Raw genomic sequence first — 27,087 nt, forward strand, 5'->3', positions numbered from 1 at the left:
TTCTTAAATCAAGCCAAGAAAGTTCCGGCGAATCGCGTTAGAAAAAGTATCGATTGAAAACTTCCGATGTACTGCATGAGGAATTATTGAAACGCTTCGAATATTTATCTGCGCTTTTCCAACTTTTAATTGAATTTCTAAAAAGCTCTAATCAGTTAGTTCATTCATCGGCTTTAAAATAAATGCGCTGCAGATCTACAGAGTTTCGCTTTACGTCATAGCAACAACAACAAACAGTTAACTCTATACGTACCAGGCTATGTGTTTCAATTTCAAATTTTACGAAATTCGCGATATCGAACACTCGCGTTTCCGTTTCGTTCAAATATCCGCTCGAGCGGAACAGATCGGTTTACAATTCAGCCATCAGTCAGGTCCAAAATAAATATTGAAATCTCGGCATCCGTCCAAACGAAGAAACATTATGAAAAAACGTCATATCAACGTCACGACAATCATCGCAAATCCCCTAAATCCGCTGGAATCACCTCTACCGGCTTCTCGAGCAGTCCTATAGCCTCCTTCGCTACTTAGTCCCGCAGCTGTGGCCCACGCTATCGAGGCTCTAGAAGCTTTCGCGAGTCCGACAAGTCATTGCACACACACAGAGATACAGCGTTGGTTTATAAATAAACCGTCGATTTTCGCGACGCCGCGTAAATGTCACGACACAGCGATGCACTTGCGCATCTTGTCTCATGACCTCGCGCTTTCTCTTCAACTGACTGACTCTTCTCTCGACCGATAAATTAGCTCGGCTCTGATGCTGGGCTTTGTTGTTTACTGTTTTGTTGTATATTTTTGAGTTACTTGGCCGGCTGGGTAGCCTGCTCAACTTTCTTCCGGCAACAGAATTGTAAAATATTGTTTAATCTCTGCGCAAGGTGGACGGCTTTACTTGGATAATGCACAAAGAAAGTTCTGTTGTCGAGCGCGAATCGTCGCAATGACAAAATTGCTTATAAGCGCTCGAAAATCGCATATTCCAAGAATAACAGGCTCCAACATCAAGACTTTTATTGAGTCATTTTAATTTTGGACCAGATCACAGCTCGGTCGTAAATATAAATATCACTCGTCATTTACTCCCACGCCTTTTCTCTTAACTTTGCGAGATAAAACGAGCATTCGCAGCGCGAAATTAATGCTTATGTATATCCTCAGATTCGCGCAGACTGACTAATGACGACCCTTTTCGCGACTACATCAATTATACCGGCGTAACGATTAGCCGGTTAATCAAGCGTGTGCGTCGGTCTTTCGAAATCTTGGCTTCATGCTCATACTCGTTAGCTGCGTAACGGACACGCGGTTCGATTGTGTAAACGCGCTTTTTCCAAATAAGCGAGCTTTGTTTGTTTATAGTTCGAAATTTCCGAGAAGCCCGCTTTTGATTTCGTAAATATGTACGCGACCATCAGAGGATCGAAAGAAAGTGTGCACCGTTCATTAAAAATCAATAATCCCGTAAACTTGCCGGAGTGTACAGGTACTGCAGGCTTTGAAACTCAGCTCGCGAAACTCCTCCCAGCTCTGGAAAACAGGTGTATCGACTTGTCATACTGGGAAAACACGTTTTTCTCGTCGAGCTGCACAAAAAATTCCTCTCCCGCTCCGTTTCGCGCGCATCTCGTGACGCATTTTACACGAATTCTATATGTAGGTACGCGCAGCAGCATCGCAATTTAACGGACAATTTGATTGAAACAGGGATTTTCGCGCAGGCATTCGCAATCGAGTTGAAACCTTTCAACGAAATGTTACGAAAGCTCGATTAACTGGTTTAATTGTGTTCGCGATAAACGATCGCGATAGTAGACGGATCTGTGTTATTCTTAATTTACCTGGTGTCTCGCTCGTACAAGCGGATGGAACGTTTGCTTTTCGCGCGAAATCGACGATAAACTGCGCGCGCGGCGCTGATAAGAGGGCAAACGCTCGATTAATCGACGTCTTGCCGCAGCTATTGAAATAATAAATTTAACGTTCGAAGGGCATCGAAAGCCTCGAATTTTTTTTCTTTCACACCGCGTGGGTTACGGTAGGCGAGAGATAAGATTACACGCTCGTTCTCGGCGGATGTGGAAAAATTCGCGCTGCTCTATATTTATTCGAATTTAGGAGAGCTATACGCGCGGTCCCGTAAAAATGGAGCCTAATCTACCAACCACTGAGCGCAATATACAAAAGAATCAGGGTTAACGAAACGTAATACTGTTTGTGAAGAAGATTTGGGGGTTTATCGACGAGCACTAGACACGCCAAAGAGCGTTGGACCAATGCAAAAAAAAAATAAACTTAACTAAAAAAGTCTTTCACGAGCTGTCGCTTTACTCGTTATCTCCATTGACTACTGTCGCGGCGTTTTGCACGCCCACAACATCGTGGAAAAAACGCAGTTACTCGCTGATTGAAAAAGCTCTCGATCAATAAGGGCTATATTGCGATACAGCAATCCCTTCCACACGTGCAAAAATCGAGTGCAAAGACGCCTATTATATTATTACACGTTGAAAGCTGCGGCGCGAAGACTCGTTGGGAAGCTTCCGTTCTTTGTTGTTGCACACGCGAGAGGTATTAATTTGCCATTTATGACGTGTATATTTGCTCGCGCACGCGAGATACGCGCAGGCATCGTTTGATTCGCGAATAAAAAATACATAAATTTAGCGCACGCTGTAGAATCTGTGTTATTATCTTCTTTCGTTAACCGGACAACCGTTATTTGAATTAATTTTCCACCCGGCTGCAATTAATATGTAAATAAGCGTAATACGATCAGAGCCGGAGCTTTTTGCCGTGGAAAGAATCGAAATAAGCGCCTCCGAGAGGACTTATCACGAGTGTATAATTACCGCGGACAGGAAATAAAAAAAAAATTTGCATTTAACGCTCGGTAACCTGTTGAACAACGCATCAAAAGTATTATAAATTAATCCCGAAAACGTTCGCACTTTATGTCATATACTCATCGTTGAGATGAGCTCTATATCGAATCCCTTCCGTTATAGCGTCGACCATCGATTTTCCTCCACTTACAGAGCTTTTACTTTTTGCCTCTTCGCGTGTAAAAACGCGCGCCCGGCATAAAAGTTGAAAATCCTTCGACGTTGACTGAAAAACACGCGCGCTAGCGAGCGAGAGAGAACGAAGACATCGCGTCGGGCAGAAGCAACTCGATAAGATAATGAAAATAATACCAGCGGAGATGGACGCTACACGCAGAGAGCTAACCAAACGAATCGAAGCGGAGCGTGTACGACGAGCACATACGTAATAACGACGACTATAGCACAAATGCGGATGTAGGTGTCGGCGGGGAATTCGCTCGTCGATTAACCGTGAACTCCGCCGTTCCAGCACAACACTGGTGCGGCGGCCGTCGCAGTTGTGCGTCCGAAGAAAAAGCCTCAGCCCATGAATGCCGTCCCGGGTAATTAGATAACGTGTAAAGGCGCTATCGTGAAAATTCCGGCGCTTTTGTACATCCCTCTGGAGCCCGTCTCTCTGTCAATGCGAGTAGGTATATGCACTCGAGTGGATGTGTTTTCCAAGCGATTCAGCTCCGCGCTATCTCGGTGACGCGTTAAACTCGTGTAACGTGCGCTTGCTAGTTTTTTGATAGGTAGCTTTATCGTTTCGCGCTTGTATTCATAGCTTGATGTTTTTGCGCGTGTTCTCCTATTATTTTGCGACGCGGGAAGCGTTCGCGAAAGTTTAATCGGCTTATAGCTTTCTGCGCGCACTCGGATCGGAGCATAAATAATATTACTCGTCGAAATGAGCGCACGAATGTTCTCGTTTCATCTAGATGCGGATTATTAAGCACTTTAACAGAGTGACGCTGTACTAATGGGAAAACGCGCCGAGTGGAATTACGAAGCTCTGCGCCGTTATATACAGAAATTATGCAGGCACACTCGAACATAACTCGATGTACACTTGTCATTACCGTTTCGCGCGAATTGACGCAGCATCATTAGAACGGGCCACGGCAATGGATCATCAGAGCCCATCAAAAAGCTATCAGACCGTACGACATAACGAGCGTCCCCCCGAAAGGCAAACAAATCATCCCCCTGGCCAGCTGACCTAATCCTAACCTCCAAAAGTCTCGGGTAGCTCTCATAAACATGCGGTGTGTGTCGCGCTGCTGCAGTACAGCGGAGTAGGTATAACATATATACTTCGTTATAATAGATCGCCGTCCGCGACGTTGCCGCACCTCGGGATATTGATCCGGCGACGGCAACGCCGCGCGACGCCCAGCTGATCGCGCATATAGCCCGTGTTTGTGAGGTTATGGATGATCCCCGCGCGCGAGCGGCTGATGCTATGCGTTGCCGAGCGGATTTTTATTGGGACGATGCGACACACTACATACCACAGTACACGGCCGAGATAAGAATGTGGAACGAATTGATTTCTTCCGGGATCGGTGCGCCGCTTGTCTTTTCTTTTAAATTATGAACTGCTTCATCCCGCACGGCTTACGCTTTATTCATTGGCCTCTGCGCTGCGGGAGATATTCTTCCTTTGATAAATGATATGAGAAAACTTTTGCTCGGCTCCTACTCGAATAACTTTTCGATTATCAGACCTTTCAAGCGCGGCGTTGGAAAACAATTTGCGCGACATCGCGGAATGAGATATAAATCACGGCACAATTCATCAGCGTTTCACGAGGCGCTGCGCTGTTAACAAAAATTCCTCCCATCCGTCGGTACCCTGTTATATTGCCAGTCGAGCCCCGAAAATAATCGCGCGGAGACGAGTAAGTCCTCCCGTATTAATAGCGCGAAAACTGAACTATCGCCGCCTTGGCCGCTAAAAGCTCTCCGGAAAGCTTCCGTCGGAATCGCCCGAGTGTGTACTTAATTCTAGCGGACGGCCGCTATAACTTCTATATGTATTAGAGGCGCTCTAGACGATTAATAGCGCGGAAGGTGGATTTGTGTATGCATATTCCAACTCGTTGGTTAGAGGTTAAAGAGCGAAGGTGGGCTGCATGAGCGGACGAATTTTTTATCGGCGGATAGAGTGGCTATCGGCTCGAGTAATTGTTGCTTCGTATTTTTAGTTGGAATCGACGGGCGATGATGTTTTATTGATTCGGTACCTGCGAGTGTAGAGCTCCGTTTGATCGCGAGACGTTGTATACCGCCAACGCTATTTCGTGGAGGTATACACTTCATTCTAAATTCGAGCACTTTTCCCGGGGCCAAGAATAGAACAGCCCATCGTCGAACTCTGTTTTTCAAAACAGCTCTCCTTCCCGAACGCGCCTACGATCATGCCTCCAGCCCTCAGAATTAATCGCAAAATATATATAATACAGAGAGCACACACACCCGAAAGCCCTCGACGGTGAAAGCTAAGTCAGTCGCCCTTTTCAGGCCTTTATAAATAGAAGCACTCGCTCGCCCAAAGACACATAGTCGGCGCGAACGACTCGTCGTCGTCGTCGTCGGGGAGGTCCGTTGCTCCTCGCTATCTCTCTCTCTCTCTCTCTCTCTCTCTCTCTCTCTCTCTCTCTCTCTCTCTCTCTCTCTCTCTCTTTCCTGCTCTCGACGCGAATTATTCATGCTTCGTCGCGACGCTACAGCTTTTTCTCGAACCGAGAGCCAATTTTGGCCGCGGGAAAATATATACACTGTCAATATTTATCCGTTCGATCGCTGGCTGCTAGTATTTCTTTTTTTCCATCAGTCAGTGTGAGCGTTTTGGAAGAGGGTATGCGCGACGAGAATGAGGTTGTGCACGTGCCGGGATCCGTGCCCCCCTTCGGGCGATAGTCCGTTTTTATATATCTAATCGTGACGCGTCCCGATGCTATAGATTCTTCGACGCTTAATTATCAGAATGAAATACGTACGTTGTTGTTATCGTCTTATGTTTTTTTACGGAATGTCATCCTTATGCGCGTTGCACGTATACTATCAGATGGCTGATTGTCTCTTTCTTTTACGTTGTAATGTAATTATACGTTAATGCAACCGGATCGTTGATGTGAGTCGTGAAGAGCGACGTTACTGCGCTGACATTTTTTTTGCCTTTTTTTGCCTTTGTCTGGAATATGCAGAAGTGTAACTGGCGGTTTGCATGAGAGGTCTTGCCGAATATCCAACTCGAATTGTTAATTTACATCGAGGTCACTAAATATTTCATAAAGCCGAGTTATTAAGTATTTAGTATTGACCGCGCGCATCATGCGGACGGTAAACCCGTGGTATATCAACGTGCGCCAAAGTCTGAATTCAGCATCTGTATAATTCATCCATCTATCCAAGAGCTCAATTTCGGAAGGATAATTCCACGTCGTCCAAAACGCGCAGCTCGTTACACCCTCGGCTTATGATGATGCTATTACAGCGGCGCTTGAAGTATTGAAGACGCTGGTATACGATCAAGGTTGGGCATTTTTTGCCTGTCTGCGCATCTTTCTCCAATCCACTGACCAAACGACGCTGTTTACCTCCCCATGAAGTGCTGGAAGAATGCCCATTTGTCACGCTCGGAATATATCGAGCCGTGAAAGAGGAATATATAATAACGACCCGTGATTCGTCCGTCGATGATTTATTTCTGCCATCGAGTGCTCTAATTTAAAAAACAAAATAAAACTAGTCGGGCAAATATTTTTTGTCATACGTTATTTGTCGTATAACCCGCGAAAAACCACGACACAAAGCCGGTCAGTCTATAAATAAGCCCAACGCTAACAAAGGACCTCAATGATGCCAGCCTTGAATGAAATTTTCGATACACCGACAAAGGAAAAAACCGCGCTATAATGCTTCACTGTCAGAGAATGAACCTGGAGCATCAGTTGCGTTCCGGTGCACAGAGTAATCCAAGCCCTCCCGGAAGGCTCGCGAGCCGTGAAGCCCGCGTGAGGTAACGAGCTAAGAAGAAGTTCTCGGGTGCACTTGCTGCTGCAGCTACCCCCCGAGGAAGGGGCGAAAGACGATAGAGAGAGAGAGAGAGAGAGAGAGAGAGAGCGAGAGAGAGAGAGAGAGAGAGAGAGAGAGAGAGAGAGAGAGAGAGAGAGAGAGAGAGTTGGTCAATACTGCGAAAAAGATGGTTGGACTTTGTTGCGAGAACTATTACGGATTTACCCTTTAACCCTCGATGGTGATTTGTCGCGCGAGGCCGATGGGACATTAGCGCGCACCTATGCTTATTGGATTCTGAAAGCATTCGTATAAATATTTCAGCTACACAAAACAACGAAACTGATTCTGGTCATCATACTTCCCCGGAAAAATGCATAAAAATCCGGGCGATGTGCCTCCCACATGGTTCAATAAACTATTCACCCGATTATGCATCCCCTACATTCCCCCTATACACAGCTCCCCCGCACTTACATACCTATATAGACTGCACGACAATGCGGCAAAACGTTGCAGGGTATATCACCTTGCCATGAAGAGTCTGCAGCTCGCAATGGTATACCTGCGTATAAGCCCGAAGCGAATAAAACTCGCGCGCTTTCAGAGTAATTGGAAAGCCAGGGCTCACACGCTCGATATCGGTCTCGCGGGATGTACGTTTACGAGCCTATATGTCTGTGCCAAATTGGATGAATCGCAAACATACCGATGTATCGACGTTGGATATATACTTCGCAAGGTCTGCTCTCGACCTCAAAGGGTTATTGGGGTGGATTTTTCACCTATCTCGTTATCGCGGGGCAGGGTTTAGCTGCATAATGCGCAGAGTCACTCTGGCTTAGAACTGAGAAGCCTTCGCATGGCTGATGTCGAATGATTTTACGACGTCATAAAATCATCGCGCGCGAGGTCAATAGCGCACAGCTGTGCTGGTTTTATTAGAGGATTTCGAGGATCTTCGAAGTTACTTTCGCGAATGGAATCGAGCAGTCCGATTTACGTCAATCAGTCCTTCTTTTTTTCGAGTGCAGCGCAAACACTCTTCGCTGCGTGAAATATTGCGGCACTATTCATAGAAAATTTCATCGCATAACGAAAGTATATGCCGCCGCGCCTTAATTGTTAGACATAACCGATTGTACCGGTGTAACAAGCTCTCGGAAAAAGCGCTGGGAAAATTTTCAAAATAAGCTGAAGAGCTGCAATTAAGATTTAATTTGCACGACTGCGTGCGAGCGTTCTACTTTTGACTGTATATACCAAAGAGCATTGTTATAGTTGCTTATACTCCAAAACTCTCTGTGTACTGCGGAATGCAATCACAAAAGAAAGCGGGATGCGAAACTTACGCAATTTCAAAGTTCTCGACGCTGGCCGACGTTTCCATTTCGAAAATGAATTTATAGCAAACGCTATTAAAATCCCTCGGTCAGAAACTCGCGACTCTGCGCATATCCAACGAAACTTTACCGCATCGCCTCTAGAACCACGACTCGCGAATAAAAGCTGCGACACCTTGTGTAATCGCGTCACATACTTTGACCCTGGATGATGCGATTGTAATTACCGTGAAAAAGGGTGCAGCATATCCCATTAGGGGGCATTAGTTAGCTAGTCCTTTGTGGCGTCCCCAGCGACTCCTGTGATACGCTGATGAAAAATTGATCGAAACGAGTGCACTCCTATATGATGTAAAACGCAGAGAAGAGTCACGCATTTGCGCAGGAGGAAACCCGACGACAACGACGAAAGTGCTGCGATCAAAGTTTCTTGGTAGAGACTAGCTAGTGTTTCTGCTGCGTCAGCGCATTTTTATTGTTTGTTTTTGATGTTGCGATTTTATTTAACGTGGCGATCTAATGCGTTTTAAAATGAACATTTTCGCACGGATGATCTATCGCTGTGTATTCGCGAGGATTAATAACGATAAATTTCTCGGCTCTCGCTAGAGAAATATGAGCTTTCCAAGTTTAACACAATTTACGGCGGTTGAAAGTGGAAAAATCGATTTTCCCGATGTAGCTCGGGAACGACCTTCAAAATAATGAGCGTTTTACTGTCATTCGACAAATAACGCCGACACGTTTGTCTTGTGCGCTGTGCATCATTTCAAGTGCATACAGAGTCGAGAAACGCGAGACACGTTTTATGGTCTGCACACTTCATAAATTCGTTCGCAACACCCGATTAGTTAAAAGTGCAAGTATACACGTGCGTCAATTTGAACAGAACGTGAGCATCGTCGCTTGTAAAAAATGTTCTCTCTCCGAATAAAACTTCGAGTATGGTGTTATGCGCGTGGACTCGGTTACGACATAGCTCCTGCATCGATACGTGGAGCGGAATGGAACCGCAATACTGCCAGGTAAAAGCCGGCCCCGACACGCGATACTCGCCCACCGCCGCCGAAACACCTGCTGCCCGGGTAATATCGACCAAACTCGAGCTAACCGGGCCGTGTGTACGTGAAACTGGGTTATGTCTTTGAATTTCCAATGCGTGGCTGTCGCCAGGCGCAATTATAATCGGCTGCGGTCGGTGTGATTGATCGTTCGATGACTTTAGGCCTTGAGCATGAACGTTGCTGGTCTTTTTTTCGTCTCCGGGCCGAGCGAGCTTATGGAACGATGTATCGCTTTTAATAAGGCGCCGTGTAGGCGTTGCGTCACGAGTTTTATTATCTCCTCGCGAGCGAATAAAACTACTGTGCGAGAAACTCGATTTCGACGTTGATAAGCGAGGTGATATAGAGCCAATGCTGCAGCGTTGCGCGGGAAATTAATTAAAAGATAATGCTGCCTGCGATGTACCTAGTTTTTCCCCAGATAGAAACGTACGACTCAATCGTTTAGAAAGCTATTTTTATGAGAGAAGGCAAAACGTTCTCGCATTTCAAAGAAAGACACTCAATCTTCCCGGGTGCAATTCAATCCGCTCCAACAGAATTCTCACTTTTTGCGGCGGATTTTCATGTCGGCTGAGCTGTCCATTTCCTTCTATTCTTACATCTCAATCCCTCTCGTTTTACACGAAAAAATGCGAGGAATCTTCTAACTGCCGAATCGCACGTATAGAACACATCGCGATCGCGAAAATCGTTTAGGCGGTTTGTTACACTCTCGAGCGCGAACAGACGTGATAAACGGGCGCACAATCGAGATACACGCGCTCGCTGTGTACGATATTAGGCTTTATTATATCGTCGCTATATTGTCGCGCGATAAGATTCACGAGCGTTTTATCTCTCGCGTTTTATCTATCGCCCGAGTGTGTGTATAAGCGTTCGCGGGTCGCTTGAATAATTTCGCGGTTGTAAAAATCGTGATGCTCTATACTGCGCGGCTCTATCGAAAAAAGAAAGAGCGATACGACCGCGACTTTGAAGTCGAAACAAACGAGACTTTTCCGGCTGCCGTGTATTGTTTCGATTGGAGATCAATCCAGAGATAATAAACTGGAAGTAATTAATCGATAAGGAAACTAATATTCATTAACAAGCTTCTAAAGTTGCACTAGATCAACCAAGATTAATAGACGCGCGGAAACCGCAACAGTCCTCCGCACATACGCCCCCGGACGTCCGTGCACTGCACTCACACACGAGCGCGCGTATGTATAGAGAGAAGTGCAGCAGCAAAAGCAGATGGCACATGCTCGCTTCACACTCGATGGTCAAAGAACCCGCGCGTGACGTACGCGGATATGCGATGCGCAGTGCGAGCGCGACTGTACGTATCAGCCCGCTCCGGTTCGCGCTTCCTGCATGCAGTGCTGCTGTATTTTCGGTAGTCGGGGATAAAGTTGTTGCTCGTTTTTTCTATAGCTGTCGGTCGGGACTTTGATCTGGGAGAGGCTGTGTAGTACACGGTTTCGAGATTCATCGGAGTATACGGTTCGAAGCGAAGCGGTGTATCGAAGGAATGACGTGGTTGAATCGCCGCACATAGAGGCTTCGCCGAGGTGTATGGCTTTTTATTTTCACAAACAACCGTTAGAGATGAAACTGGTTCGTCTATAATTAGTTTAAAGCTGAAAAGGAAGTGGTTATTTGTGGTTGGATTAATCAATCGCACTGCTATTTTTTGTCATCCCTCGTTTGACGTCAGTTTAATCATTCGTCAGTAACAAAAATGAAAAAAAAATGCTGTATTACCATCGGAACTTTATTATTAATCATTTCCCATTAAAAAATATATATATAATAAAACAGCATAACGCGGCAGTACATCATAAATAGCGATGAAAATAATAAAAAAGCGATATCAATTCATCAAAGCAATTGAGATTCATGGTTGTCAGAGCTTTGCAAGTGGATTATATTTTTACTACTTCACGTCGTTCATTATACGCGAATGTGCGTTTTACGACTTGGCGCTACACCACGTTCCGTTATCAAAATTCAACGCGATGATCCCGGCACCAGTGAACGCCAGCGAATGTTTGCTTAAAACCGCGCCAAACACAGCAGCGCAGGGCCCGCAGTCCGCGTGAAAGAGGAAAATATAAAATGAACTCTCGCACAACGGGTTATGCTAACGAACCCGCGGCCGCGCGATCGCTTAGCAACAAAGTCGAGCACACTTGACTTCCTTTCCCGGCTGTGAAAAAAAAAATCGCTTAGAAATTGCAGTCGGTCTGCGCATGTGCGTAGTATCAAAAGTTCGTTGCTCTCGTAATGAGATGATGTAATCTGCGGGGCTCGAAGCGCCGTATAGTAACATTTTATACGCGTGAATATAACTCTCGTATTGTATGTATATGCAACGTTCTGCGTTTAATCGAAAATTTTACAGTTACGTTTACACGCTTTCACGGATTAATGTCGAAACTCGAGCCTGCTCGTGAGTCATACGAATTTTAAAAAGTTCGATGACAATTTTTGGCGCCAGTTGCACAAACGTACGGTTTCTCTTTGCTCGTTACTTTCTTTTTGACTTTGCCAACCGTCGTGGCTACTTTGAAGTTCAACTTATATGCATCTGACCCAATTTTGTAGATCAATCCCTCCTGCAAATGGAATCGTCTCAAGTACTCCTTGGCCAATAAAATATTAAAAATGGCATATAACGCGGCCTGGTGTACACACAGCACATCAGATAGAGAGCTTGGGCGATTGGAAAATCGCGAGCTCAGTCCACAAAGTGGCCTGAAAGAGTCTCGGCTCGCAAACAAGCCGAGGATCGCTCTGCACTCGGCATTATATAGAGGAGAAGACGGCTTCTAACATTTCATCCGTCTCTCCGACTCCTTGTGATCCAATTCCGCGATCGTGCACCTCTCGAGGCCTTTTTTATTGTTCCGCCTCCGATTCTCTCCGTCCCTCTTTCTGGCGTTCAGTATAAATGTAGTAGTAATGCTACAGCGTATAGTGGATTAGTCATTTCCCGCTGGCGCTTTGTTTGTTTGTCGCGAAAGGCCAATTCGATTTTCGATCGGAATTCGATCTTCGCGAGCTAATGTCGCGGATAAGTGCCTCGCGCAGTGGACGTAAACGTATGGTGATTTCAAAAGTCACCAATTTATTTTGACGCACTTTGACGCAAAAGATAAAAATGAGATAATAAACGTTATTACGAGAGTACTCGATATAAAGATGCTTAAATTCTCATTTGTCATCATACACGATTAACCGCGACAGCTTCCATAGCAGATAGGACAGATTTCTTCCACGATGGAAAAAATCGTCCCGAAACTCTCAGCTGACGCTCGGTCAACATTTAGAACGATAAAGTATAGCTGCCGTGCCGGCTCCATTAAGCCAAGTGAGCAATTTGTGGCTAATTCGTACTTGATTTGGCCTATTGCAAATAATTCGTGTGTCCCGACAGCCGTGTCAAACTTATACCGGTATATATAGCACCCGGATCAATCTTGTATTTCAGTGGGAACCGACTTCGAGACCAATTCGAGACGACTGCAACGGAAAGAGTAGGAGGGGAGAGAGAAAGAATGAATTGGCCCAGGAGTCGGGTTTTTCGCTGTATATTTTTAAAACGTACAAAGAGAAAAAAGCCCGCTCATGACGCGTATTCCGAGAAAGCTTTTACGTATTTCGAGGCTCGCTCGCCTGCAACGCGCACGAGTATACCGTATTTGAATATGAAAATTTTCTCAAACAATGAGCGTCGAGATATGCGGCTTTCGTGGAAAACCGAGACTGCGATTGCTGATTGCGTTCGTGTGTTTGCCTTGAAAATTATAGCGAATGTACCGCGCATAGTTACGCCTATCGGTTGTAAAATTACAACATACGTAGACGCCTCGTCGAACAGAAAATTTGTTCAAGTCACTCGAGCAAGCGTTGGCGACTCGATAATATTGTTAGTAAATATTTGACTGCACGCTAATTCCTCTCCCTACTCCAGAGAGTCGTGGGCTCGCTTCTTCATTCAGAAATTCCGAAGCATCGCAGTCGAAAAGCAGCCATTGCCTTTTCCGCTTCCATACTGAAAGTCGAACGACTGGACGTTCTCGCTCTCGATTCATCACTCTCTGCTATCGATAAAAAAAATCGACGTCGACGCGAGCCATCAGTTAATTTCGTCTGCGTCGAGGCCCCCGAAAAATCAATTTTTACCTCGGCTGAAAGGCGAGTAAGCAGAGGCCAAGCGACGCCTCGAGCTCGACGGGAGTCAGACATGGCGTCGTTTGCTGATGTGGCGAGCAGTGCGAGGGAGCGAGAGAGAGAGAGAGAGAGAGAGAGAGCGCGTGTCGTAACCGTTTTCCGCAAGCAAGCCAAGCCAAGTTGATCGGGGATCGCCTGGCGAGCGAGCGCAGCGACACCTGCTGGATGGGTGTAGTACCGGTAGGGTAGGGAACTGTAACCGGGTGGGTAAAGAGTCGATAAATCGTTGGACGGGGGACGGTAGATGGCGTTGGAAGGCTGTTTTTTATGTTCTCCACTAAATTTATGAAAAGGTTCGCTATTTCTCTCGAAATGTAATTAGCAACAATGCGATACTTCGCGGTTACATGTATTATTCCCAATGCCTCGGGGGCTTATAGGCGTATAATGACGTTAATAATTTTCCAGAGTTTTTATGTCGATACGGTTGAGTAATTTTCGATATTTTCTATTTTCAGTGCGCTGACTTCCTTAAGGCTGGTGCTGAGCATGGTCTTACACCATCGGATGTCGTGTCGATGGCAGACATCACATTCTCCTGCGTTGCTGATCCACAGGCTGCCAAAGAGGTAATTGCGCCGCTTTTACGCCGCTTTGTCTTGCTCAATGATTGAAACGTTTGGAAATAATCCGAGACTCTCGGCAATACTATCTTTTGTAAATATTCTATTAGGATAAGAACGAAACAGTAACGTGAATTTCCATTTTACAGATGGTCTTCGGCAACTGCGGAGTGCTCACGGAAATCACGACCGACAAGGGCTACGTCGAGATGACGGGCATTGACGCCGAGACCTCACAGGACATCGCCGAGGCTATCACAGCCAAAGGCGCGCGTTACCTCGAGGCTCAGGTTCAGGGTAGCAAGGTTCAGTCTGAAGAGGGAACTCTGGTTATTCTAGCGGCGGGAGATCGTCAGCTCTTCGACGATTGCAATAGCTGCTTTGGTGCTATGGGCAAAAATACCTTCTATCTTGGTGAAGTTGGCAATGCCTCCAAGATGAACCTTGTGCTTCAGCTCATGGCTGGTGTGACGCTCGCTGGACTCGCCGAGAGCATGGCTTTGGCGGACAGAGCTGGTCTGCAGCAAAAGGACGTTTTGGAAATTTTAGAGCTTACGTCGCTGGCATGTCCCGCGATACTCGACAAGGGCAAAGGTATGTACATCATCTTTTCACTTTATTTTTGCCTGAATCTCGGAGTTTAATGATATTGCATCCATCAACGCAAGGATCGAGTAAATAAAGTTCATACACTCGAATGCAAAATAACTTTGTGATAGAGAAACTAAAGTCGCTATTTTTATTGCAGCCATTATCGAGGGTGGTTTCCCTACACAGCTACCCCTTCAGCACATGCAAAAGGACTTGCGACTCTCGCTGAGCATGAGCGACCAGTTGGAGCAGCCAATCCCTCTGGCCGCGGCAGCGAATGAAATCTACAAACACGCAAAACGTCTCGGCTACGCGGAACACGATGCGTCTGCCGTCTACATCCGCGCCAGGTTCTAGAGAGACAAACAAAGACGACAGGACAGAGGGAAACAATGGAATGAAAGAGGAACCACGCGTCGCATCCCCGCCGCCGCCTTCTAATTATCATATTTATTAAGGATATAAATAATATTGCAATATTACCTAAACAAATCTCGTCTCTACGCCCTCTCGGATGAATTTTGTGCTGGTTACAAGAGCGTGATAAGCAAAGTTGATGAGAAACTTAAATGCTGACAGTGGCAAACTGCAAGGTTTGGCGGCTAACTGTTAAAAAAGAGATTTTTAGTGGATCGTCAATTTCGAAAAATCAATCTCAATCGGTAGCTTTTAAGATTGGTCTTTTATTGTTTTAGATTGGCGATTTATTATCAATCCTAGAAATACGAATTCTATGTAGTTAATTTGATAGTAATTTTGCGGTTTGTAGTTCAGTATGAAACTTGAAAAGTAGTTTTTAAGTTTATAGTTGGCCGTCGTAATTTTGCCCTGTACATCTTTCAGTTGACCATGAATTTTTGTTGCCTACTCATGAATTAGCGTCCGAATTGATCCGTGAGACTAGAAAGATTGATCAATGGAGATGAATGAATGTATCTCGAACCAAGAGGGAGAGCAAGAGCAAAATGTGCATTTGCATTCCTTCGCTCGCTGAAGAAAACGAGTGTAAGGAGGGACGAGGAATTTTCGGTTTTTTTTTTAAACTTCCATGAGCTAGACACGATGATGATGACACATGCGTAGAATGATTCTATCCTTATATACCCTGACTTTTCATCGATGTTTTTTTTTCTCTAATTTTTCACAGAATTTGGTTATGTAATTATTGTTAGTGATTCTTGACGATGGGTGATTATTATATGAATAACTTGAACAAATATGAACATTGTATTGCAATCAGTTGTATATCGGTAGTGTAATGTGGTGTATTATAGTAAAATATATTTGATGCATCATTTGTAATTGCATGTACTTTCTCGGTTTTTAATGGATCGATTCATCGTATGACCTTTCATTTATTTTTATCTCCGTCTCTATCGGTTAGAATAATTGTTTAAATTCGCTAAATTAAAAGTGCAAAATTAACGTGCATAATTATTCTCATATCAACATAGAAATGACTCGTGGGATCGAAGTAAAATAAAGAAAGGAGTAAAGATCTGTCAATCTGCGGTAATCGGATTATGAGCAGTTGATTTTAAGTGCCTTATTAAACTTCAGACGAAAAGCACTTTCAATGAATTGATCTTCGTTTTATAATCTTTACTTTCTCTTCTTTTTTTACGTCGAGCCTGAAAGGCAATTGTAGTAAAAGACCAAAGGCACAAACTAAATTTTATGAATTGTATCACAGTACAATAAATACATTTTAATTCCAGCACGGTTAGTTATAATTTAAAACAAACTGAATGAAATTCCTAACGAAGAAAAATATCCCCGACGAGTCATGTGAACATCTTCGAAATATGATAGCGTGGAAATTTAACTACCAGAAAAATGATCTGCCATATCGTCAATCATCTACGTAATACTCCAATACAGATGTTATGGACCAATGCCAGTATGCCAAGAAATGTACTTCCCTCACATCGTATTTTTATAAATTTTAAAGATTTTACATGGATAATTCGTGATGCATGTATTCTATCAATTATGAACAAAATAGTTTTTAGATTGTTGAACTTGATTTTTATATGTTCTTTTTTTTAGGTAGTGAAATGTTGCCGCTTGCGTGCGCTTATGCATTATACATTATTTAGTTTAAATACTATAATATTTAGAATATAGTTCCACAAATGCTTATTGGCTATACTGATACTGGTTCTTGATAAACATTTCGACGTCATCAAAGCTACCAAGATACTAGCTAAAAAATAAAATACATTGTAAATCATAAAATGAACGCGACAAAGAATGTCTTTATAGTATTGAAATAAGGAGAGACGAATGCACAGCGTATAAAAGAGAAAGAAGGATAAGATGAGGTATACTTAGGGAGAGTTTAAATTTAATATTAAAGAGAATGTAAAAGATGTGTAATATTAAAATGATATATGTATATGAAAAATGCGATTGTTCTAAGAAAATGAAATAACGAGATACAAGGTTGAAAAGTCTTGAGTACAATCTATCGCAAAAGAGACATTGAAGGACTTGTTTCTAAATCATGTACATTCTGGTGCATTTCAATGTTATCAATAAAATAATACTAATTTCAATAGATCAGTTTTACTTTCTCTTCTTGAGCACACTTTTTCTAATGTGTGCATGATGTGCAATGAATTAAGATTTATGTTTCACGAAAAGAGTAATTTTGCTTTAAAAGCAAGTCCTTGATCTGTGTAATAAATAAGAAACAACTGAGCTCCAGGCGAAAGCTGACCACAGAAATGCAAACAAGCATATGTACGAGAGAAAACAAGAAATCGAGGTATATATGTTTATATATACATAGATGTAAAAGATTATTCAAGAGAATAAACGAGTAAGAAGCGAGAGGATGAAAAAGATTATAAAAAAGAAAGTGTGTGTTGAGGGTAAGAGTATAATGTGTGTAACTGCATTTGGATTGTCGCGTCGCATCGCATGTGCGCGCATATTTTTTGTCGCAGCACAGAAGTTTTTCTTTGAATAAAGTATATCTATTTGACTTATTTTAAAAAAGTAATTTTTATATTAATTGTAGAACGGAAGCGTGCGAGCGAAAGATATACGTAGTCTAAGTATACGAGCTGATTTGGAACGAACGTTTTTCTTTCTTTGTATTTTACCATTAGAGGACTTCGAGTAGCATCAATAAGCAAAGAAACACATTATCATTTTGTCTTTTAGTTATCTCGAACATCAAAGGACATTTCGAATTTTACATTTGGGTGTTACAATAAAGTGTTGAAATACTTTTACTTCGTTTTGCCATTTCAAAGTACCCACTCTCTTCGATTCACCTGTTATTTCTGTTCTCTCTCTCTCTCTCTCTCTCTCTCTCTCTCTCTCTCTCTCTCTCGTAGTTCGAAGTAGAAGTCAATAAGTGACAAACTTCGCGCAGTTCTCGTTTTGTGCAATATGACGTAACTCATCGCGGGCTTTAATTTCTATCGACGGCGTGGGTGAGCGGAGAAACGTAGTTGTTTGATCTTCCATTTTTTGCGCCTTATATTTTTTGTTACATGTTTGATCTTATTTGCATAACTCAACGCATTAAAACTGCCTCGATTTTTCAATAATAATTATGCGCGGCGATGGAAATAGATAAAATCATTGAATAACGATGCGAATTTTATTTTTCACCGCAGCGCGACTGCAAGTTGCTATACCGGGAACTACATCCAATTAAGAAAACTCGAAGTCGACCCGACAAGTGATAAACCCGATGATAATTACGTCAGTCTGGCTATGTAAATAATTGTAAATGGAGCTACAGAAGCACGAGTTTCTTCACACTGCACCAGCGGCGATAACTATACACTCGACTCCAAAACTTTACGTAATTGCGGAAGAAGAGCCACATTTATGTAAAGTCTGTATTTTTCGGCAAACTAAGGGAAAAAAACGACGCGTCAGAAAACTTTCAGTCCGTTCACGCTCTACGAAAACCCGTACATGGAAATCCATAAGAGTAAACGTGTACACAAAGGTAGTTTTTCGCGCGGTTATTTCTAGTTTCGCAATTTTCCTATGTAGCTCCGCATATAACCGACAGGCCAAACGATCCAGGAAAATACAGCTCTCTGGAAATTTAATTGTTTGAAAACTTACGTGAAAATACTTGGTATTTTTCAAGCAGTATAGCTTATATCCATTAACTCTGATCCGCGGTAAATCTTCTTCAAATACCATCCTGCGACTAGTTTTGCATTTTTCTACGCGAGCACTTGAGATCTCAATCTTTCGAATATATTTACTTATTTACTCTCCGACGTGGATTAAAAAAAAATTGTGAAAGTAGTCTTGGCGGCTGGTATTTTAAACTTCGTGCGAGCCTAGAGTTTCACTCGAAAATTAAAAAAAAAAAAAAATCACCGCGGCACTGATTTTTGAGAACGGTGACCCAATTTCCGGCGCGTAAATCGAAAAATGCAATCGATTTCGAGTCGTGAAGCTCTGCTTTCGGAAACCCTTGAGACCGCGCACCTCGTCCCAAAATCGCCCTTCACCGGCATCGGCATCGCGCACAGGGAGAAAAAGGCCGGCTTCGCGCATATAAACGTGTAAAAGGGAAAGCTCGACCCCCTCTCGGAGTCCTGCTCCGGTCCCTCGCGCAGAAAAAGTCAAGGCCGCCAAAATTCTCACGCAACTCGCCCATTGCAGGGAGAAAGAGAGAGAGAGAGAGAGGGTGACAGGGGCATCTGTACACACTTGTACGATCCAGTCTCCTTCGAGCCTCTTTCGCACACAGCTGAGCCTATAACATATAATACGGGGAGCGCGCGTGTGGCGGCCGAAGGAAAAACGTAGCCTGCACATATACTTACGAACGATACGTTCTCTCTCTTTCTCCGCGCTCGCGCTCGGTTGCGCGCCGATGACACCTGTGGCTGCTGCGGGGCTATACGGCAAGCGCGACGACGGCAGCCGCTCGCTCGCCGCTGCCACTCAGTCCCGCCGCGACTCTCCTCGTGTTTATACGCGAGAGGCAGCGCCGCGTGCTGCTGTGCGCTGCTCTTTAACTCGCGCGCGCGCCGGCGCATGCGCCCCCCGTGTTTACGTGCGCGACGCACACTCACACTGTCGCACAGCGCCTACTATAGTATACTGTAACGAATACTCGCGTGTGCGTGTTTTCGGATCGAGCGGCCTTTCGCGTGAAAGCGCGACCACGACTCTGCTGATACTAACATATATACATGCACTTGTGTACGCGAGTGACTGTGTGCGAGTGTCCGTCTGTGCATCCAACTTCTCTTTCTTTCTCACTCGGAAGTGTATATTATGTGCGCGTAATATAATCGAGATCGCGACTCCTAAATCACCTAGTACTCACTTTCTCGCTTCTCCTTCTCGCGCGTCCTACACTGTGTGCTGTGCGATAAATATTGTTCTTCTGGAATCATACGATATCCTTCGAAAGTGGTGTCAGTGTGAAGTTCTTTTTCTTTCCGAGAAGAGCGACGTCGACGACGCCGACGACGACGACGTCAGCGACAACAACAACAGCCCCGGAGGCTTTTCCAACTTCGGAGCAGCAATAACGTGAGTATCGTCATCGTGTAATATACAGCCGGGTCCTATCCCGCTTTACTTCTCTCTCTCTCTCTCTCTCCCTCTTCGTCTTCCTTTCTCCCGCATACACACTGGTTAACCTCCTTTCGATCGTTTCTTTTTTTTCCACTCCTGCCGCCGCCGAGCGGTGAAAGAGCAGGGACAGACGAGGCCGAACTGTGACGTCGGCATTACGGCGACCTCACCGTTCGAATTTCCCGCGCAAATTTTCCGCCGTTTCAGAGAATATGCGGCAGCAGAGCGCGCGGGGCTCTTCGCTCTCTCGAGGTCGCGCGCGCGCCGCGGGCAGCTGATGTGTGTTTTGTTGTGCGTGCATGTAGTTCGCGTTCGCGCAACAGTGTCTGTCGTCTGAGTGTATGTGCGAGCGCGCGCGTGGAGAGCCGAGAGTTGTGAGCGTGACGAAAACGCGCACGTATGCGTGTGTATAGCTATGGAGACGACCGACTTTTCTCGACTCGCCGGCGAGTAGACACAACCGCTGGCGGTGCGTCTTCTTCGAAGAGGTGAGTTGTGTTGCTCCTTGTTTTTCGGGGGTTATGTTCGCTCTACTCGTGTCTGCATGTGTAAGTATATACGAGCTACTTGTACACTCATACGCGACAGAGCGTCGAGCAGATAGATGAGGAAAAGAGAAGGAGGAAACCGCGCTGAGGTTTCTCGCGCGCGCGCACGTCCTTTCTGGTTCAGCGTGTCGAGGCTGAGGTTTGTCGATTCTAGAGACGGCCGGCTGTGTTTGTTGTTGCGCCGTTACTTATAACCTGAAAGCGGCAAGAATGCCTCTGTACCGGATTTCGACTAATTGCCGTATAATGGTCGCGCCCGATCTCGAGAGCTGCCTCATTATGTATGTGTGTGTGTGTGTTTGTGTGTCGCGCTTCCTTATCAGAATTATGCGCGAGTCAATAACTCCGGTCAAAGAGAGCGAGAGACATATTGTGAAACACAGCGCGAAAGCCTTGTGTTTCTCCTTATCGGCTAATCGTTTTCAATTTTCGATAAGTCAGTTACTTCTGTCGCTGCAGCGTCAGTCGGTGTTTAAGTAACTCGTCTCTTTTTCCTTCTCTCTCTCTTCTTTTGCTCTGCGGAATCTTTTGTTTGCGGCGGAGCGCTTGTTTACACGCGCGCGCGCGCGCGCGCACCGAGAAAACACTCGCGTAACGATGTGCGTAAGTATACATACAGACAGTTGTGCCCAAGTGTAACGTAACAATAAGGAGCTTTCCACAATTGCGGAACCGACACTCGTAACTGTGTTCTATACACGAAAAAATGTAATATTGCCAACTTGAATTTATCAGTAGTGGGTTATGTGACTGTCATAAAGGCTCTTCTGGTAATATTTTCAAATGGTTATTTACTAAAGTAGCATACTGCGAAATTGTTTGTTTGCGTTTCATGTGAATAACTGACAACTGAAAATTTTGCAAAGCAGTCTCAACACTGGACACATTTTTCTTCGTAGTTTTGGTTTTTAGGAAATTACAATCAAATTTAACATCTTGAGTCTTACTACTACTTTTCGTACCTTTAATAATAGGTTTCTTATTCATGATGGTTTTACCTTTAGCAGAGAAATTTTCTGTTGTTTTTTTTGTTATAGACTGCAAATCTTGTACTATTTTACGTTTAACAGACTGCCTTTCAGTGGACATTGATCTTTGAAGTTGAATTGAATCCATGTCATCATCGGAATCAGAGATAGTTATTGTGGGTATATCAGCGTACTCTTCACCATTGGGTTCTTGCTTAACGCTAATTGCAAAAGCTTCATCTTCGCTCTGTGGTTCAGTTTTAATTTTATGAAACTGATCATCTGCTGATGGTGATCCATGATCAATTGTACGATCTGCTGATGGTGATCCACTATCAACTTTAGGATTATTACTATCAAAATACTCTTCATCGCTTGGGAAGTAGCATACTTATAGCATTCTTTGCTACATTGTCTTCTTTCTGATTGTTGGTCAACGTTGTCGATATTTTTGGTAATTACATAATCTTTTAGGTAAATCAAGTGTTGATGGACAATCATATCATTATCAGTCATCCTGATTGAAAATCTTCTTCGCAACTTGGACCAAATATCCCTTACTTCAGTTCCTGAAATCAATTACAGATTAATTAATTGTAAAAAAATTCTATTCCATTTCTTATAATAATTTTTAATTTATTGTATGGTGAACATTATTTTAAAAGCATAACGAAACATGTTCTTATTTTTAAACCGGTAATTGTAGTCGTTAACGCATATATGAATACAACAATTTACTATAACCTCAACAAAATGCTACTGATTCTATATAACTTTTAAAAATTAAAATAACTTTAAAAAAACAGCAAAACTTTAAACGAAAATATTTTTAATAAGCATTTAATTATTTAACGTACTATAATTTAACGTATATACCTGATAATCTAGTTTTCAAACGAAGGTTGACTATATCAGCAATGTCGGTACATAATTCAAGCCGTTTTTCCTTTGTAATGTAAGTATTGTTATACAGCTTGTAGCGGTACTTCGCAGCCCTGGCAATAGCCTTCTCAATATCGTCCATTCTGTTTTACTCACACTGCAAAATCGATTATTTTCTCAAAAAAATAACGGATAATAATTATAGGTTGTCAATCGTACGTAATAGACGAATGCAGAGCACGTACTGAGTAAAACGCTAACAAGATCGAACTTGATGTTTTGTCGCTAGCGGCTTAGTCACGTGACCCCCCGTTCTATGTATATATAGCTATACATTTCGCGGAAGAACTGTCAGAAAGTCGACGTACGGGAACAATTGGCAAGTTCTTGCCGATTTTACCAGAGAAGTACTTACGAATTATTTACGAAATGGACGAAGAAGAAACAAATTATAGGCGAAGATAAAGATGAGTTGATCATGTTCTTGATTGAGTGTATCGAGAAGAGACCACTTTTATATGATAAAAGTGACGACTCGTTTGGAAAGGTCTGTTTTAACCAAAAAGATGAAATTTTGGACCAAATCGCCTATGAGATTTTTGAGAGTCTGGGGATTATGACGACAGGTAAGTTGCAAAAACTATTCAAAAATATTTATAACAATAACTTTTTAACATTAAATTATTTATATTAATTACTTATGTTATAGGCGAAACAGTGAAAAAAATGTGGGCAGATTAAAAAAAACAGTTTAAGGAATATTATGAATACTTATAAAATAACAACCGATCAGGTATGGGATACGAACAAATTACTGTGTGGCCTTACTATGAAGCAATCAAATTTCTACGAAACAAACTACAAGAAAAAGATATCAGTCTAACTAGTACATCTGGATGCTCAAAAAGACAACCTCAACTGGACAAATTTGCTGTGGAAAAAATGGAAGCAAAGAAAAATTTGACAGATGTTGTAAAATCATTAAAGGAAACAATAACTAAGGAAGCTACAAATATTCTCCAGCAACCAGCAAGTAGCAGCAGCGAAGATTACCATCTCCTGCTGTCCGATGCACTACAGGATGTTCCATCAAACCAAACACTAAAGTGTTTTCAAACTATAATGAGATACATCGAAGAAAAAAAGAAATCAGCTTTCAAAAAATGTTAGATTATATACTTATATTATTAAACTACTTTTGTAACCAAAATTATGATTATGAATATACTGTCATAAGTATTACTTTACTTCTTTTTGTTACAGAAAAATTTTATTAAAAAATGTTGTATTAATACAGTAATAAGAAAAAAGTAAATGACAAACATATGTCTAGTCTGTAAAATTAAGTAGAATTCTGTAATATAATCTGTAAAATTATTATATTTTGTTCCACTGCCATGGTACACTTCCTAGGGGAGAAAAGCGAAGTAATCTTTTAAAATGTTTCTCAGTCGTATTCCATTCAAATCTTCTTCATGGATTTCTACATCTTGATTAACATAATCTTGAGCATTAAGTACACCTTCATCTTCACACATATTATTAGCATCTCTTCTATTACCTTCATTTTGCATATCACAGCTGATCAGGAAATTGTGTAAACATGCACATGCACATATAATTATGTCAATGTTTTGTTATTTCTAAGCTAAAGGTGAGTTAAAATTTTTCCACTTGTTTACTAACAATCCAAAAGCACTCTCAATTGTTCGTCGAGCCCTTGAGAGACGATAATTAAAAATCCTTTGATCAATACTTAAATTGTTTAATCTTATATATATATATATATATATATATATATATATATATACATATTGATTTTAATGTTTCAAACAGAGCATGACAAACTTCTGGTATGATGCTATACATTGTTGAAGTGCCTATACGAAAAACTGATGCACACATTCGTATACTGCCACCATTGCGCAGGTAGCTGAAACAAAATATTTTACTTATTTCTAATCATTTCAAAATTAAATTACATTAAGTCTTAAGAGATAGAAATAGAGATAAAGTTCAAGTTTTGTTATAGCAATAAATTTTATATCATTTCAACAAAAATAATATTATTATAAGCACTTACTATAAGGCTGCAGCTAATCTTAACTCTGCTGGCAGAGGTGTACGTCGACTTCGTTTTTCCAGTCTATTTTCAACAAGAGCATGTAAATAGTTAAATTGCTCCACCGACATACCAATAAAATCATACAGTTTCTCATGGTCGTTGTTCTTCGTATACATAAATATTGTTGAGAAAGCACCAAAATTTAAGCGTTGCTGCTCTGTGATGTCAGGTTTTGTCCACCATCGTCTAATGTTAGTATTAATCACAGATTGAATAAAGTTTAAAATATTTATCCAAACAATTACAATTTGTAGTCGATTATCTACGTCCATAACTGAGCTTTTCAAATTTTTCTTTCTAATTTATCTAACAATTACACTTTATCTCAATGATTTCTGACAGTGTTTACCGAATTTAAACAACTTTTGGGACATGTGTGAAATCTCAGCAGACGACTTTCTATAGCTTTTTACTCGGTCGTCATGGTGCTTTTGTGACAGTCACACAACCCACGATCATATAATGAAATTAAGTTGGCAATAATACAATTTCTCGTGCACGGATCACAATTACGAGTGTCGGTTCCGCAATTGTGGAAAGCTCCTAAATAACACACAAAGCGAGCATTATAATACGCACACACACTCGCAGTGTGTCACTTTTGCTAGATCAGCGAATAAGCGCGATTATACGGTAAGGATTTGCAGTCGCGGAGATTTCGATCGCGACTGCTGCCGGACGAAGGGAGAGAGGGGGAAGGGGAGGCAGGTAGACTTTTAATGCGATTTCCTTTAAACCGGTTTTGTTTATAAGCAACGAGCGCGCTAATTACCATATTTCTCTGAAATGATTAAACAAAGCTCGTCGGGGTTTAAAAATAACGCGAAAAAGTTTCACTTTTAAGAGGAGAAAACGCGCGAGTTACTACACGCCGCGTAATGTGCTTTGATGTACGGTGGAAAGAAAAAAAAATGTATATTCGTTCGTATATTTATTTCGCTCCTGAACCTGCATTCGGTGAGTAATTGACGCATTAGCGTATGTCGAGGCCCGATAACGACGTCGTCGACAATGTCAGAAGGAATTTATTATATGATTAGATGCACATCGATTGGGTTTTCGTGTCGGCCGTGTCATGTATATGCGATGGAACTACGCGTAGCTCGCGTAACGTTACGCACGAATAATATACTCACTCGCGCGACGGCGACTCGTTCCGTATCTTACGGAGCGGTTCGGTGAAAGTTAACGAAGATTTTCCTATCATTTACATGCCTATCTTATGTGTGTGTGTGTACACTAGAGCGCGATTTTTACTCGCACGCTTCGAGTGCAGTCTCGAGTTTTTGCGGATAGGTCGAGCCGCGGATACAGGCACTTTGTATGAGGCTGTTTAAAAGAAGCATTCGACACAATACAGAAAGGTGGGCTTCGATTTTTTTCGCTTTATATAAGCGCCCGCTCAAGAGAGAGAGAGAGAGAGAGAGAGAGAGAGAGAGAGAGAGAGAGAGAGAGAGTGAGAGATATGTCCATATCTTCGGCCGAGTGCGCGGACGGACCTTATTTCGCCGAGAAGTGCATGTGTCGACCGCGGAGAGAGAGAGAGATTGCGTCACCGAAGGGGGGGGGGCGTTCGATTTAAATGGAACGCGTCCGCGTTTGTTTTTATATATATGTATTCCTTTACGTTCGACTCGTGTGCGATGTCCATGTGACTTCGTGGGTGCTTACGCCGTGTAAAAGAAGAAGTAACGATAAATAGAACGAATTTTTTCCTTTTTTCTTTCGTCGTTTCTCCGTTCTGTAAATTCGGATCCGGAATGCGTCGATCGATCTGTGGCTGACCTATTTTTAAACGCCGGCGTATACAGCCTTTTGTCTGCACCGCGCGGCGGAAAAAGATCGAAAGGGAAATAGGTTTACTACCCGGTCACACCTTTAGCGCCACCGATGAAAAATTTCGTAAACGTTCTTCCTCCGCAGCCGAATCGTGTATAGCGAATGAAGCTTGAAAGAGAAAAATAATCGAATAAATTTACAGGCAATAATCACCCTCGGGGCTGCGCGCATACGCGAACGAGCTAAAACGCGAATTCGACACCTGCGCGATGCCTCCAATCGAACGTCAACGTGGAGGCGTGCGCGCGCGCGACACACAATATGAGCGCGGCTCAGACGACCTTCGTGTCTCGAGTGCCTGTTCGTGTGTGTGAATATGCGCGCGTTTCTCGCTCTCGAAATCTCGTGCTGATGTCGCGGATGCGATGCGTGTTTATAATACCTGTTACCGGCAAGCGTATACGCGACGTAATGCCACTGCCAAAACAATGAGTGCGTACAGATAGCGAGCGACGTTTTTGGGATGAATTGGTAAA

At 43.0% G+C, this 27,087-nt stretch overlaps 4 protein-coding genes across 7 annotated transcripts in view; 3 read left to right on the forward strand and 1 right to left on the reverse strand.

Annotated features, from left to right (window-relative positions):
- The window catches only part of LOC100115847 (putative oxidoreductase GLYR1 homolog), a 37,099-nt gene extending 19,182 nt beyond the window's left edge, over positions 1–17,917 (forward strand). For both annotated transcript variants that reach the window (XM_001600402.6, XM_003426936.5), the window contains exons 9-11: positions 13,980–14,090; positions 14,234–14,678; positions 14,833–17,917. In XM_001600402.6, the coding sequence (XP_001600452.1) occupies positions 13,980–14,090; positions 14,234–14,678; positions 14,833–15,032 (756 nt within the window). In that variant the 3' untranslated portion in view covers positions 15,033–17,917. The remainder of the gene's footprint in view (positions 1–13,979; positions 14,091–14,233; positions 14,679–14,832) is intronic.
- A 1,697-nt stretch (positions 17,918–19,614) lies between these two features.
- The window catches only part of LOC100115760 (AF4/FMR2 family member 4), a 145,500-nt gene continuing 138,027 nt past the window's right edge, over positions 19,615–27,087 (forward strand). The window contains exon 1 of the mRNA XM_016981071.3: positions 19,615–20,204. The gene's annotated coding sequence lies outside the window, so the exon portion shown is untranslated. The remainder of the gene's footprint in view (positions 20,205–27,087) is intronic.
- LOC103316537 lies at positions 21,569–22,974 on the reverse strand. 2 transcript variants are annotated; one of them, XM_008210634.4, is made up of 3 exons: positions 22,893–22,974; positions 22,642–22,804; positions 21,569–22,334 (listed from the first exon to the last, which is right to left on the reverse strand). In XM_008210634.4, the coding sequence occupies exons 2-3, from the start codon at positions 22,787–22,789 to the stop codon at positions 21,937–21,939; spliced, it is 546 nt and encodes a 181-aa protein (XP_008208856.1). In that variant the 5' UTR covers positions 22,790–22,804; positions 22,893–22,974; the 3' UTR covers positions 21,569–21,936. The 2 variants fall into 2 exon arrangements, with proteins under 2 accessions (XP_008208856.1, XP_031787555.1); XM_031931695.2 differs by having other exon boundaries at positions 22,642–22,893.
- LOC103316538 lies at positions 22,723–24,027 on the forward strand. 2 transcript variants are annotated; one of them, XM_008210637.3, is made up of 2 exons: positions 22,723–23,273; positions 23,357–24,027. In XM_008210637.3, exons 1-2 carry the CDS (start codon positions 23,126–23,128, stop codon positions 23,386–23,388), a joined length of 180 nt encoding a protein of 59 aa, XP_008208859.1. In that variant the 5' UTR covers positions 22,723–23,125; the 3' UTR covers positions 23,389–24,027. The 2 variants fall into 2 exon arrangements, with proteins under 2 accessions (XP_008208859.1, XP_031787559.1); XM_031931699.1 differs by having other exon boundaries at positions 23,028–23,273.

This window comes from Nasonia vitripennis, chromosome 1 (genome assembly GCF_009193385.2).
Source record: "Nasonia vitripennis strain AsymCx chromosome 1, Nvit_psr_1.1, whole genome shotgun sequence".
Lineage (NCBI taxonomy): Eukaryota > Metazoa > Arthropoda > Insecta > Hymenoptera > Pteromalidae > Nasonia > Nasonia vitripennis.